Consider the following 16,364-nt stretch of genomic DNA (forward strand, 5'->3'; position numbering starts at 1 on the left):
GTATTTGTCCTATTACAACTTCCAGGTTCACTGAGATTTCTGGCCTGGTTAACTCCCTTACATACTCCTTAGTAAAGATCAGAGCATAGAATTTATATACAGTATTCCCCTGCTCATTCGTGGACGGCAGTTCGCATCTCTGGTCTTTCGCGGTTTTTTTCATCCGCAAATCGCCCTCAATCACGGATTTTTCTGTATTTTCTTGATAAGAATGAATTAAGAACCATATACTGAACAGTAATTCTTATTTTTTATCTCTTATTGTCATTACAGAAATTTACTGATACTGTACATTACTCCTGATCGCTGCCTCATTCTGCACGTTCGTTGTTTCGTCATGGTGGCAAGGAAGGTTTTACTGTACAGTACATGTCTGAATTGCAGCATCAATGCCATTTTTATTAACTTTGAGAGTCCGAACCATACTGTCTAGGGATCCCATGCTTCAATCATCCCTTGCGAGCTAAATTTACATATACAAAATGTCTGGAAGCACAGTGGCCAATAAAGCTGATTGAAAAGGTTTGGTGGGAGTTTTGAAAGTAGCCAATCAGAGTGTAGCTCTCTCGATTGTTTCATGAACCGATGAAAGCCCTAAGATGCCACCCAAACACCCTGAACCTTCAAAGGCCTAAAGAAATGAACCAAAGCGCCAGAAGAAGTGTATGACACTCCAGGAGAAAGTTGAGCTGCTGGATATGCTCAAAGAACAAAAAAGTTATGCTGCAGTAGCACGCCATTATGGCATTAATGAAAGCACCGTACGCTACATAAAGAAGAACGAGACAGCGATCAGGAGCACCATATCAGTAAGTTTCTATGATGTTGCCAATAAAGTAACAACAGTAAGAAATAAGACTAACGTTAGGATGGAATCTGCCTTGGCATTGTGGACCACTGACTGCAGGAAAAACAGCATCCCCTTGGACGGTAACATCATCCGTGAAAAAGCTAGGAAATTGTACCAGCAGTTTGCTATGGATGCCACAGAACAGCAACCCGGATCATCTACAACACAAGAGCCTGAAGATTTTCAAGCCAGCAAAGGATGGTTGATCGTTTTCAAAAAAGATTCAATATTAAAAGTATTTCTCTACATGGAGAGGCAGCATCTTCAGACAAAAAAACCACTGAAAAGTACCCCAAGACCTTCAGGGACATCATAGAGGAGAAGGCTATAAGGCAGAACAAGTTTTCAACATGGATGAGACAGGCTTGCTCTGGAAGAAGATGCCGTCCAGAACTTACATCATGATGGATGAAGCCAAAGCTCCAGGGTTTAAGGCACAGAAGGACAGAGTGACGCTAATTATGTGTGGCAATGCTGCTGGCTACATGATAAAATCAGGACTCATCTACAAATCAGCGAACCCTAGAACCCTCAAAAACAAAAATAAAAACCTGCTGCCAGTCTACTGGATGCACAACCCAAAGGCCTGGATTACCAAAATCCTAGCTTCAAACTGGTTTCAGCAGTGCTTCATCCCTCAAGCCAAGAATTACCTCTACAACTTAGGCATGGAATTCCAAGTGTTGCTCATTATGGATAATGCTGGCGAACACCCTTTAGATTTGTATTATGAGGGAGTCCAGATTGAGTTCCTCCCTGCCAACACCACCTCCCTAATCCAACCTCTGGACCTTCAAGGCTCTTTATACAAGAAATTCTCTCCAACACCTTGTGGATGTAATGGACACAAATGATAATTTTACATTAAAGAGTTACTGGCGTAACTTTAAAATTGCAAAGTGCCTATCAGTCATCCAAGCTGCTTTTAAGGAGATAAAAAAGGAGACCCTCAACGCATGCTGGAAAAAGCTGTGGCCAGAGTGTGTCCATGAATACAATGGCTTATCACCAGAATAAATTCAGCATGAGGCTGTCGATAAGGCTGTAGTACTGGCAAGGATTCTAGGTGGTGACATCACTCAAGATGAGTTCAACAATCTCATTGATGCCCACTCAGAGCCCCTGACAGATGAGGATTTGTTGGAGTTAACAAAGTCCGTCAGCGAAGATGAAGGTGAAGCGATTCTGAGGTGATCCTGAGGAAGAGGAGGAACATGGTCTGACATTAGAATGTCTGTCCCAGATTATGAGGACAGCAAGGGAGTTGCAAGGGATGATTGAAGCATGGGATCCCTATATGGTTCAGGCTCTCAAAGTTAATAATGGCATCGATGCTTCCATTCAGACATATAAGACCCTCCTTGCCACCATGAAGAAACGACAGAAACTTCCCATCACAATGTTCCTTAAACCTATGAAGGCAAGCCAGCACAAAACCACACCAGAAGAAGACCTGTCAGAAGATATAACTCCTCCTGATGTGCCCAAAGAGATGCCACCCGAGGAGCTGTAAATCCTCTGCTTTGCTGCTTTCTTGTCCATACCTTCATCATTATTGGTGAGAAAACACATTCAACTCTATTTAAATATGATATGGAGGGCATATTTAGCCATTTTAGCACCATATCCAATATTTGCGGATTTCCAAAATTTGCAGGTGGTCTTGGAACGGAACCCCCGCGAATTTCGGGGGAGTACTGTAGTTTCTTCACTTTGGTTTTTATGGACTGTGGCCATGACTTATCTTGTGTTCTTCTATCCTTTCCTAAAAATGCATCTGCAGCTTTAAATTATTTCAAGTACCCAAGAGAATGCTATATTCCCTTTAGGGTACTGATTAGAATGGCTCTGGACTATAGCAAGACTTTAGTCTATACAGAATAGAACATGGTCTGCAGAAAGAAGTAGTATAGGAAGAGTGGGTCAAAATTCTGTTAAAACAAGTTCACACTATAATCAAATATCAATTCTAAAATGTAACTACTGATTAACAATACCACTGGCTTCCTATAAAACAAGGAACTGTTGTAAAATGATTTCACTTTATCATGCCTTCTGATTATCAAGCTGTATCCCTACAAAGAAAATTTAATGTAAAATGCACGGCTAGTAGTAAAATGCAATCACTTAGGCCCTCTTCTATTAAACTACGCTAGCAGTTTTTAGCACAGAAAGCCGCGCCGAAAGGCCCAAGCTGCTCTCGACACTCATAGGAACTCTATGAGCGTTGGGAGCAGCGCGGGCCATTCAGTATGGCTTCCCGTGCTAGAAAACTGCTAACGCAGTTTAATAAAGGAGGCCCTTAATGTAGTCTACATAATAAAGCTTCTGATATAAATATTAACATACCTCCTTCTGAAACCCTGTGCAAGTTATATGAATAATTCCTGAATTCAACAGACATGTGGCATCTGAAAAGGAAAATATGCATAGAAATTTGTAAGTGCTTTGTAACAGAATCAGTACAAAAAAGCGTAGTTGCTTACCTGTAACAAGGGTTCGCCATGGATAACTGGATAATGCAGACACTTGGGGCTCCTTTTACTAAGCCGTGTTAGGGCTTTAACGCACAGAATAGCACGTACTACATTGCCCTGCGCGCTAGACCTTAGCGCCAGAATTGAACTGGTGTTAGTTCTAGAAGCGTAGCGCACGATAATTTCCTGCGTGCGCTAAAAATGCTAGCACACCTTAGTAAAAGAAGCCCTTGGTTATTCTTCATTAGTAAGTAGTGCGGTCTATGGTCTATCCTCCTCAATGTCACAGGAGTCCAAAAAGTCAATTCCAATCTTACATAGATAAGATAAAGAGTTATATTCTGAGAGAAAGATGAATATTAAAATGAGTGTAAATGAACTACAAATCCTTGCAAAGCAAAAAATATGTCTTCCTTTTTTTTTTTTTTGTTTAAAGAAGGGAAGGAGATGTGTCTGCATTATCCAGTTATCCACAGAGAACCCCCGTTACAAGTAAGTAACTACGCTTTCTCCTTGGATAAGCTGCAGCCACACTTGGTGTCTCCCAAACTGAGGGTTGTCAGGTACAACCAGTGTAAGTACGGAAATAAAAATAGTCCAGATGTCCCTAGGTGTGCTGCTACTACCAAAAGGCACTTGGTAAAGACTCAGTGCAGAGGAGAGTCCAAATAGTAGTACTTTGAATTGGCACTAGATCAGGCCAAATCAATAGCAAAGGTATTTCCAATGGTCTGGGTGTATAGGAATGTACATGTAAGCATCTTTGAGGTCTGTATATGTGAGCCAATTGTTGGGTTCTAGAAGACTTGAGTACATTCTGAACTTTTCCTTTTTTTATAAAACAGTTTAGGTTCCTGAAGTCTAGGACAGGGCAAAGACTCCCTGACTTTCAGAAGTAAAAAATAATGAAAATAAAATCTTTGATCATGCTAATGGAAAGGCACAGACTGAAATTGTGTCAGCACAAAGTAGGTTTTGGATTTCCTCTTGTAGAATTACATTCTGGTTTAATGAGGGTATTTTCTTAGCAGAAGGGAAAATGGGTGGCAGCTTGGCAAAACCAAGTTTGTAACCCTGTGAAATAATTTTTAATATCCAATTTTCTGTAGTTAATCTGCACCATAATTTGTGGGGAAAAATTAAGGCATTCCCTACTGGGTAATTGTCAAAAATCAGGTGTATTTTTTGTTACTCGGGAAGAGGTAGAAGGTTGAGACTTACGCTCTCATGGATGTCACCTCCAAAGGGAAGTATGAGGATAATTTCAAGGTGGAGAGGCCTAGAGTAAGATTGATATCTGTCTATATTAAACCTGAGGGTATAGCTGGAATGGATAATACCTACAAAGAAGAGGATGTTTTCCTGTATGATGTAGAGGTGTCAAGAGGTAGGAACACAGAATACTGAGCTCTTTGACAGTGATGCTATCCACTTTAGCTTGGGAAACCTTATCTTTAACTTTGTCCCCAAATAAATTGTCAACTTGACATGAGGCATCAACTAACCGATCATATAACTCATCGCAGAGACCAGAAGCACAAACCCAGGTAGCTCATCTAACTGCTATAGAGACTATGCCAATTCTGGATACAGTATTATACATATCATATGGAATATTGATTAAATTTAAAGTACACTTCTATACTGTTGAGATGTTCAGAGAGAGATCCTGTAGGCAATAGATCCAGTGCTTTATATAATTGGGAATGCTGGTAGTGAAGAATCTGTAGCTGATAAGCCATTATGCATTGAGCTAACATAGCCCCCAAGTAAACTTATCTATCCATGGTATAAAAAATCCTGAGATCTTTACCAGGACAATACGATTTGGTTGTATTCTTTTAATTTTATTCACAAGACATACCGGTAATTCTTATTTAAGTAACACAGAAAGGAATCAATCTCAAAAAATAGACATTAGGGTGAAACCAACTATTTCTTCCCAAAAATTAAATTCTTCCTTAGACCACAAAAAGGAGGACATTTCTCACACCAAGACAAAGAAAGGAAAATTAAAGGAGATAATTTACATAGGAGAGACATTAACATGATATTTCATCCATCTTTAATACATTCTAACTATAATTTCTTTCGCTCTAGAAATGTTTTTAACTGTTTAGGGACAAAAAAAATATATTTGTTACCAACAAAACGGACCTGGCATTTACAGAGGTAAGCTAATAAGAAAGTGGCCCTTAAACCTACGGTCTCTTGCCTCATAGCTAGGAAATTTTTCCGACGTTCTTGAGTTTCCTTAGTTACATTGGGAGATCAACTGTGGAGGTTAACTTCTAAAATTGAAACTCTGACCCAGACTGTGAAATCAGTTAAAATAGACTTAACCAAACAAATCAGACATTACAGGAGGATATATAACAATTTAAACATGTATTGGTGAAAAATAGTTTGCCATTCTTAAGAAAATTGAAATTGAACTATTCCTCCTATAAGTCATATTATTTACCATTAACGAAATGCCCTCAGGAGATTGGAGAGGATGTAAATAGAGACGGTCTGATTGATGATGAAAATATATCTGCTATTTTGAGAAAAGAAAACATTATGGAAGCTAGTGAACAAGCCACTTTATTGGTCTCGTTTATGTTTGAGCAAGATTCGAATATGGTTTTAAGATTATACTTTAATTCATGGACTCTTTGGAGGTCAAAAAGTTTGGATATATCCTGATGTAACTAATAGCTTTACTTTTCTTTAATACTGCCTCTAACACAACAGAACGATGTGGCAACCAGGGTGAATAAAAATCAATGATTTTTAAAAATCTTTTTAAAATTTAAATAAGGTTTTTTTTTAAATAAAATGCTATTCTGAGATAGAAAATTATCTTTAGTTAGATTTTATTTAAGATAATACAAAAGTTATTCATAATGAAATAGTTTTAATTATGCAGCATGAAGCTGTATATTCATGCATTGTTTAAATTTCTTGGTAAATGAATTCCATTGATCCATTCATAATGTCACAGGCAATTTTGTATCTGGAAGATATTATAACAGATGCTTGGTTTTTCATAAACTGTGAATTTATGTCTGAAGAGATAAAATGCTTCTTCACAGCAAAAATGTTATAAAATATACGAATTGAGAAAAAGACCTTAGCCCCATTGTTCCTTCTCAAATCAAAGTACACAGAATCATGGGAAGAGCCTTAAACAACTTGGGCCAATCAGAACCACAAGATGCACTGGGGAGGGGAAGGCCCATTTTGGAAGATGCAGGCCAGCTGGGTAGAGGGAATCTGCTTCCTTCAGTTCACAGATCTACATGGAGATAAGGGGGTAGATGTCAGAGACAGGGGGGGGGGTATGGCAGCAAGAGAGAGTGGGCATCTCTCCCAATGCCAGGGGGGGCATGTGGCCAGGTGGCGGTGGTTTCACTTGGCAGTGGGAGGGAATCGGCATCTCTTCCGCTGCGGGGAGGGGGGGTGTTTGTTGGTTGACAGTGGGAGAGAATTGGCATCTCTCCTGCTGTTTGGGGGTGGGGGTTGTTGGTTGGCAGTGGGAGAGATTGAACATCTCTCCTGCTGCTGTTGTGTATTTTGGGGGGGGGGGGGGTTCTTTTTGCATTTTTTTTCTGCGCATGTGTCCATCACTATAACTAGCGATGGGCACATGCAAATTTAGCAAACCTTTGCCAACCTTATTTACACGTGTGAATTTTTGAGAATGTCTCACTTTTTTAAATTTGCTATCAAAACAGCTGCGTTAGCAGACCGTTGCTTTTCAACATGGTTTTATGAGAATCCTGGCCTGAGTGACTAGGTTCTAATAATATCAAGCCTTTGGGGGTAACAAAGGATTTCATAATTGCTTCAAAATCCTTGCAATCAATAAAGCCATCCTGAGATGCCAATGCAAGTTCTCTGAGAATTTCGGGATGAATTTCACATAATTAGAATCCACCAGAAAACATCTTAGGCATTGAATTGGAAATATCTGGACTATGAGCAACAAGTTGAAGGGACTACCTCTAAAATTATCAGGATGATAAAAAACCTTCTCATCTAAAAAGTATACTAGAGAATGATGAGGAGAGTCTTGCCATTGGATAAGTTACAACTGTGGAAGAAGAGATGTAGCTGGAGATGGAACATGAGCTTCAGGATGCTTATTTGGCAGTAAATATTGAGAAGGTAATATCTGAGGTTCTTAAAAAGATGGCTGTTGCAATAATTTTTAGAAAAGCTGCACCAGAAATAATGCCGAACCTTGTGTCCTTTGTGTAGGTAAAAGCATGGACAGGTAGGAAAACGAGCTGCTGAATAGCAGGAAGCATATCAGGATTCGGTACAGGAACTGATTGTTTTGCACCATGAAGTTGGTTTTTGGGGGGTTTTTTTAGGTGGGGATAGAACGAGAGTGGAGACTTACTGTGTCTGGAGATATTGCTGGGAGCGGAGTACCTTTCTGTGTAGTTTGCTGGGAGAATTAATCTGTCCGTCTCTTTAATTTAGAATGCTTCTCCTTGTGAGAAATTGACATCTGTGTGTTCAGCCCCCAAAGGGGAAATGCACAATTGAAGTATTAGTCCTAGTACTCATTGATGTTTTAATAAAGCTCACGGGGACTGTAGTGGTAGTTGCGCTAACAGAAGAGCCCTCCAGTACCTTAGAAAGGTCCTTTGGGTCAACACTGTCCGCTGGAGTAGACTTAAAAGAAGTGCTGTCTGTCCTCCACACTATAAAGAAGAGAGGGAATTAAGGTTCAGATTCACAACACAAAAAAACCAAAAGATTAGGTTCTTACCCTTGCTAATCTTCATTCTTGTAAATCCACATTTTATTCCGGGACCAGTGGGTTATTTCCATCTACCCACCAGGACTTTGTAGGAAGCCTCAAACTTCAGAGACTTAAACCCCTCCCCCTTCTTACCTCATCACTGTCCCTGTAATCTCAGTCTTAAAGCAGTCAGGAACATCTGTATAGGATAATAAGAGAGAGGGGAAGGGGGAAACTCCCCGGCAAGTAAGTCAATTCTGCTCATATCAAATACAAAACAGCAAAAATGAAAAACAAGAGAACAAGTTATGAAATATTAGAAACTCGAACAACAAAACAGTGCTATAGGGAAAGACAGCCTGCACTGTCAGAAAGGGGTGCCTGAACCAGGAATCCCCTCAAATTAAGTGCCAAATCCGTTCTGATGGCACTCTAATAAAGGGTGATCAAAAAACAGAAATCTAGCTTACCAGTTCTTGTAAACGAAGACAATTGGCAAATCATAAAGGTATAGGGTGGGTTCCCAGAATAAAACGTGGATTTACAAGAAAGAAGATTAGCAAAGGTAAGAACCTAATCTTTCGTTCTTGTACAATCCCACTTTATTCCAGGACTAGTGGGACGTAACAGAGCAGTCCCGAAAACATCAGGGTGGGACTGATGAGCTCGCTGCCAACACTGAGGCACCAAAAGCAGCTTCCTGTTTGGCTGCCATATCAATTGTGTAAAACTTGGTGAACATATGCATAAGATAGTAGCTCTTCAAATCTCATCCAGAGAAATGGATGACAACTCTGCCCAAGAGGACAAAACACCTCTGGTAGAATGAGCCCACAAAGTGGGGCTTCTTTACGGCCACCATGTAAGCTGCAGAAATGGTAATATGGATCCACCTGGAAATGGTGGCCTTAGAGAAGCAAGCCTACCTTTATGGGCAGGACCCACCAGAACAAACATGTGGTCAGGGAGGTGAAATTTTCTGGTGCCCTCCAGATACCGCAACAAAATCCTGCACACGTCCAAGGACTGCAACACCCAGTCCTACTCTCTCGAACCAGTGGAAGCAAAAGCAAGAAGTCGGACTTCTAGATTCACATGGAAAGCAGAAATCACTTCCAGAAGGAAGGATGAAAGTACGCATCACAGCGGAATCCGTAATACAGAGAAAAAGGATCCCAGCAGGAGAGAGCCTGAAGCTCTGAAACTCTATGGGCTGAGGTAATAGCCTCCAGGAAAGCCATCTTGACTGTGAGATCCTCAAGGGACGCCTGCTCCAGAGGCTCATACGGCGGAAAAGCTAGAGAACGGCAAACCAGATTAACATTCCAGGTCAGACAGGGAAAGTACAATGGAGGTCTAAGTCAAAGAGCCACATCCGGAAGAGCCCCTCAGATGAGAGCCCATACACAAAAGACCAGCAATCTGCATCAGGAGCGAAGCTACTGCTAAGACCTTCTTCAGACCATCCTGCAGAAACTCCAGGACCCAAGGAATTGATGCAACAGATGGGTACACCAGTCTCAGGGCGCACCAGGTAACATGTCCAAGCCTTCATATAGGTCGCCACTGTGGACTTCCTTTTGCTGTGAAGCAACGTGGCAATCACAGCTGAATAGCCCTGGCTACTTAAGGCGGCGTGCTCAAGAGCCATGCTGTAAGACTAAAGCTGTCTGGATCCTGCATCTCAAGTGGACCCTGCGTGAGGAGGCGAGAATGACAAAGTAGCTGGAGCCCCCAATCCTGCTGGAGCCAAACCAAGTTAGCATACCACTGCTGCCTTGGCCAAACCTGCTTTCCATACCATCCTTAAGACACATCAACATCATGCGTAATAACTTTTCAGTTACAGCTCCTTCGCTTTGGAACACTTCTAAGAGAAGAAACAGCCCTAAATTATTTCATATTAAAACTGAAAACCTTTCTGTTTCAAGATGCCTTCAGGCCATAACCGTCCTTTTAAGGACATTTTTACCTTTAATTCTCTCAGCTTGTAACTTTTCATTTTCCCCTCCCTCATATCTTCCCTTCTCCTTTCTGTACTTTGATACATTGTAGTTCTCCCCCTTTTCCTATCGTTTTCTGTATTTCCTGTTTGTCTCTGTATTAATATGTATAAAATACTGTTCGGTTTTAAAGTCTTTTTGTTATATTGTGACTTATGTTATACCCCTTTGTTATTTTAAATTTAATTATTAGATGTACACCAACTTGAAGCCTGATTTGGAGGTATAAAACTTTTAATAAACTTGAACTTAAGCAGGATACCCGTCCTCCATGGGTCGCTATCCACCTCAACAGACCACGGGCCAGAGGAGACCTTCCCATAGCCAGGGCCAAACTAGAGCGTCCAGCCTGTGCTACCAGCCTCGCACTGGCGAATGAAGAACCGATCAGCTTTCCTGTTGGCTGCAGTCACCATGAGATCAAACGTGGGACACCCCCCACTGATCTATTATGCAATCGAATACTCTGACAGGGACTACTCTCCAGGGTCCAGCATCTGACGACTGAGAAAAACTGCTTGTTGCTCCTGCCACGTGCACCGCTGACAGCACCACAAGTTGGCTCTCCGCCCACCAGAAGAGAAGCTGAGCCTCCATGCTCAGGGAGGGACTCCTTGTGCCCCCCCCCCTCCGCCAATTGACGTAAATCACTGCCATGGCATTGTCTGAGAAGACACGGATGGCTCAATGACAGAGTTGACCCTCAAAGTGGAGAGGAGCCAGCCAAATCACCTCAACCTCCAGGTGACTGATTTACCACTTGCACTCTGAGGGCACCTACTGACTCTGAACAGGGACGGTCATACACACCGCTTTCCAGCCTTTGAGACTCACATCCGTAGACAGAATCACCCAATTCAAAATCTGGAGGGTAAGGCCCCTGGAAAGCGAGAGGGGTCGCAACCACCATACAAGACTGTTCCGTTTCATAGTCGTCCAGGGTATGGGAGCATGTAACGGGTCCCGCTGAGGATTCCAGCGTGCAAACAGAGCATCCTGCAGGGCTCTGGCCCAAGGGACCACATCAATCATTGCCACCACGGTCCCCAGAACCTGGAGATACTGCCATGCCATTGGGACCAGAGTGGCCAGAAGGTCCCTAAGAACCTGTCAAAGCTTATCTTGATGGGACACAGGCAGGAATACTTTGTTCTGTCCCATGTGAAATCGAACTCCCAGGTATTCCAAATCCTATCAGCTCGAGGTGACTTCCTGAAGTTGATAACCCAGCCCAAGTGCTGCAGCAACTGTACCACTTGATGAACAGCATGATGCCCCTCAGAAAGCAAGGGAGGAGTTTTGACCAACCAGTCAATCCAGATACAGATGAACCAGGACATCCAGGGTGCGAAGATGGGCCGCCGCCACCACAACCACAGTCACTTTGGTGAAAATCCTGTACCACTTGATGAACAGCATGATGCCCCTCAGAAAGCAAGGGAGGAGTTTTGACCAACCAGTCAATCCAGATACAGATGAACCAGGACATCCAGGGTGCGAAGATGGGCCGCCGCCACCACAACCACAGTCACTTTGGTGAAAATCCTGGGTGCCGTTGCTGATCCAAAGGGCACTGCCGCAAAATGGAAATGTTGCCCCAAGACATAGAACCGCAGATACTTCCAGTGGTCCAGGAAAATGGGAATGTAGAGATACCCCTCCATCATATCCAGGGATGCTAGAAATTCTCCCTGCGCCACCAATACTATCACTGAGTGCACCAACTCCATGCAGAAGAGAGGCACTTTCAGCGCCACATTGACTGCCTTGAGGTCCAGAATCGATCTCCAATTATCGGATCCTTTCTTTGGAATGATGAAGCATATTCGTGTATCTCCCAGAGCCTGAGGCTCGCTCTGGTATGGGTTCTATGGCCACAAAGAAACAAAAATGGAATTGTCCAGATCAGAATGATGTGCACTAAAAAAGTGTCCTCCAACTCATCTGATAATGTGAGGATCTTTATTCCTCCAATGTCACAATGGTACATTCAAACGACTCTATGACTCGACATGTTTCTTTGTACCTGTGTCTGTGGTTTTGTTTTCCCCTGGTTTGTTCTTTATGGGTTCTATGGCAGCAATATCTAGAAGTCTGCGGACTGTGGCCTACACCTGAACCACCTTCTCGGCGCGGCCTGAAGGTGAATCCAGAAAATACTTGGTCAGAGGACAGAGAAACTCCAGTTTGTAGCCATCCCTGAGAACCTTCAAGACACAGTGATCGGAGGTAATGGTCTGCCATTCCACCAGAAAGGCCAACAACTGCCCCCCAATATGCAGGGGAGGAAACACCAGCCTAGCATCAGAACTGATTCTTTGCAGAAACTGCAAGACAATTCCCCATGGATGGCTGATGTCAAGAACTGCTGAAGAGCAGTTTGGCAAATAAAGAGGACCGTTGTCCTGTGGAAGAGCCCCAGTATGGACGAGAGTGCCTGAAGGGACGAAAATTAGAAAGTCCCAAACCCCTGGAAGGGCGGGATCTATTCAGACAGCAACTTTGGCCTACGATCCTGTACACTGGCGATAAGGTCATCCAGACCCTGGCCTAACAGCAGCTGTTCCTTAAAGGGCAACCGGCTCAAGGTCACTTTAGAAGAAGAATCACCAGACTACATCCGGATCAGAGCATCCTGTGAGCTGAAATGGAATAGGCAGAAAGCTCAGCAAAGACTTTCAAAATGTCATACAAGGCATCAGTCATATAATCTACTTCCAAGTCACAAAGCACCAGTTGTCAGGATCATGGCGCAGCTTGGAATAGCATGCCTGAGCCACGAACAAGAGGCTGACGCTGACTGAACACCAGCAACGCCACCTGAACACCAACAGCTGCCAAATCAAACAGACACTTAAGGGCAAAATCCACACTGGGGAGAGAAGTGCGCTTGGTGTCCTGCACCACTGAGGAATCCACCTTTAGGGAAGCAAAGCGCTTGTTAAAGGTATCTGCCAGGGGAAAAAGCTGCGCCATGGCACGAGAACAGCGTAAGGGACCCTCAGGAGTCTCTTCATTGTCCGTAAGAACCCAAGGTCAGGATGATCAGGAACAGAGGTGAATTATGGCCTCCGATCACTCATAAGGGAACATTCTGCAGTGACAGGCAGCTCAGACTGCAGCTTTAATGCCTGTAGAACTTCAGAGATCAAAGCCACAAGCGTATGTTTGAAAAATCTGCGCACAGAGAGATCCTCCCCCAAATCAGGGGCTCTGTAGTGACCCAGATCCTGGAGAACTGCCAGATAAGCCACAGCTGTGGCCACTTTGACACGGAAAGTAAATCTGGCGCAACCACGGGCACTGCCTGCATACCTGCTGGCACCCCCTAGGGGAAACAAGAGGAAAAACCCCTGGACCAGTCGCAGAAAACTCTGTGCCCAGCACGGAGACTGGCGGGAGACAGGCAGAGACTTGAGTTTTGTTTCTTTTCAATTATGCCTAATAAAGCATATCAACAAAATCCAGGAAACACATTCTCCACGGCAGGAGATTACCCTTGCACTCCAGTTGGGGACTGTGTAGAAGATTTACCAGGTTTATCTCCAGAGATGCACCTGCATTTTGCCGTAGCATCGCCTGTGCACTTCGCAGGAGTCAGGTCAGAAGGCACAAGAAGATCCTCCATGGAGGTGGAAGGCACCAAATCCGGGCAACCTCTCACCCCTCGTGGATCACAGCGCACGTGGAATACGGCTACGCATACAACAGCCATCCACCACAAATGAGGCATTAATCCATAACATCCTGCCCTGGGGAGTTCATCTATGTAGTTTTCTTTGAAAACTGAAGCTGGTAAGTATGAAAAATAGCTTTAAAATCAAATCTGGAAAAATCCAATATGGCCACTGAGGGCCTGTTTTGACTAAAAATTGCCTGTGAAAACCACAGAGAACCCTCAAAAACAGCAATTTTAGGAATTTTTTTTTTTTTTTTTTGGGGGGGGGGGTAGGGCATGCAAGGAAACCACCTAAAAACCTCTTTTCAAACCCACCCACCCCCCTCCCCCCAAAAAAAAATCAAAATCTCAAATTCAAGCTGTTAGCTTGCACTTGCAGAAATGCGCTAACAGGAAAACACTGCAGACAGAGCTGAACAGCTCACAGGGAGATCCTCTGCATCAACTTGCTGGAAAGCTGAACTTTGAATCTTCTGACTGCCCCACCGGCCTGACGTCTATGGCCGGTCACCTCCGCCACCCTCTGACACACTGCACAGCACGCCTGATGGAGGAATGCAGTCTGGCTCCAATAATGGATATGTCTCCATAGAACCTTGCAGCCTGTGCTTGACCCACTAGTGGACGAACCTGGGGTGAGCTAGCTCCTAAGGGAACATTCCCTGAAGCTCGATCTGATGTGCAGGCTATCCAGAGGACTTACTGACAAGCAGGGAACCCTCCAGAAGGCAAGCTCCTACAGGGTTTCAGGGACAGTGAAGAGGAAAGAGGGGGAGGGGCTTAAGTCTCTGAAGTTTGAGGCTTCCTACAAAGTCCTGACGGGTAGACAGAAATAACCCACTGGTCCCGGAATAAAGTGGGATTGTACAAGAAAAAAAAAAAAAAAAAAAGGACTAATTTCAGACTCCTATGACATCAGTGAGGCAGGAAAACCTTGAACCACTAACTAGAGGAAGAAAGTTTCATCATTACTAGTTGACAAAGAACAGCAGCTAAGTGTGGCTGCATTATCCAGCTTATCCAAGGAAAACAATGTGCTTGTCAGATAACCTAAATAGTCGCATCACTTGTAAAATGTCTAAAAAATGAAAATGTCATTTGTGAGCATAAATTCTGTAGATTTAACAACTGAAGAAAACTTTATTCACCTAGGTTCCTGTACTAAGAGATTTAAATAGCTATATACATCAGACAAAACAGATTTGGTAAATAAATGCACTTTAAGTCTTGAGAAAACTAAATTGTTTATACTGCACCAACATTCAATTCATTTGCAATAGCTCTACAAATACATGCACCCCTCCTTAAAACATCTCTTGGACTATTTCATTTTTGATAAAATTTAAAGAATAGGACATAATACATACCAAAATTATATGTGCTAGGATTAAAGAACTGTTCAGGAGGTGGATATGATGGAGGAACCCCACGATTTAAACTTCGTTCATGTACCAGGATATCCAAAATGTAGTGTGGAGAAGTCATGCTCACTACTGCATCCAATGACCATAAAGCAAAATAGGGGCAATTATGAAGAAATTCACCTGGTCTGAATACAAAAAATATACAGTTAAGAGTATAAATCTGAAGAGTACACTGCTTTTACTTCTGAACAGTAACAAAAATAAATGCAGCTATAATGCATTCCCCTACCTTAATGAATCTGGCATTTGAGCATGATACCAACGATTTATGTCAAACACACCCAAATAAGTAGAAGGTTTTCCTTGTCCATATGTATTCACCTGCCAGCAGAAGACCGAAACACTGGTGTCAGGCGATGTAGCTAGAAGAAAAAATTGTTTTCAGAACATAAATCTAATATTCCAGTTTCAAGCCAGTTTTATTTAGAATGGTAATGCTCATTATTCCTTTCAGTCAGTTAATATGTTCTTCTAACAAAGGACAGCCTTTCTTTATGGTAGGAGTCAGGAGGCCAGTGCTGGAGTTCGTATGAGCATTGACTGTGAACAGGAATTCTTGCTGCTTTTACTGCTGTGTTTTAGTTTTGCCACTGTGACTTTGCATTTTATTGCTGCTTTTTTTACTCTTGGGCTGCTTAAGCTAACATTTCAACATTGTTGTCTTTCTCCTCTGTTTTAACATTGGTTTAGTATTGCTTATGAGTTATTGATTTGTTTATCTGTCTCAATATCAGATTCTACTTTGGTTTGTTGGTTATCAGTTTGGAAAGCTTACTCTCTATTAGTGGTGGACTTTTAAGCTAAGAATCATGGATTCAGAGAAAGGAGGATGGGATGAGGGAGGGACCTGGCACCACCAAGTATACCCCCAAAAGTAACATAGTAAATGACAGCAGATAAAGACCTGAACAGTTCATCCATTCTGCCCATTAGTTATACCCATTACAAATATATGATTAAATTAACTTGTCTCTTCTTTAATATTTCTGAGTCACAGACTGTACAGTCCACCTTGTATTGTCCTAGGTTCCAAATGCTGAAGTTGCCATCCAAGTTCACTCCATCCTATTTAACCATCCTGCTTGCAGGATATCTACCATAAAGTCTGGCCAGTAATATCCTCATGTTCCAAATTAGTGGAGTTTCCGTTGATGCCCTCCCCAGCCCAATCCTACACCAAATCATCACATATG

The 16,364-nt window shown here is 42.7% G+C and overlaps 1 protein-coding gene across 2 annotated transcripts in view; it reads right to left on the minus strand.

Annotated features, from left to right (window-relative positions):
* The window catches only part of AHCTF1 (AT-hook containing transcription factor 1), a 368,321-nt gene that overhangs the window by 239,606 nt on the left and 112,351 nt on the right, over positions 1-16,364 (minus strand). For both annotated transcript variants that reach the window (XM_033936331.1, XM_033936330.1), the window contains exons 9-11: positions 15,401-15,533; positions 15,115-15,296; positions 3,200-3,261 (exon numbers count right to left, since the gene is read on the minus strand). In XM_033936331.1, coding sequence (XP_033792222.1) covers positions 3,200-3,261; positions 15,115-15,296; positions 15,401-15,533 — 377 coding nt within the window. The remainder of the gene's footprint in view (positions 1-3,199; positions 3,262-15,114; positions 15,297-15,400; positions 15,534-16,364) is intronic.

Source organism: Geotrypetes seraphini, chromosome 3 (assembly GCF_902459505.1).
Source record: "Geotrypetes seraphini chromosome 3, aGeoSer1.1, whole genome shotgun sequence".
NCBI lineage: Eukaryota > Metazoa > Chordata > Amphibia > Gymnophiona > Dermophiidae > Geotrypetes > Geotrypetes seraphini.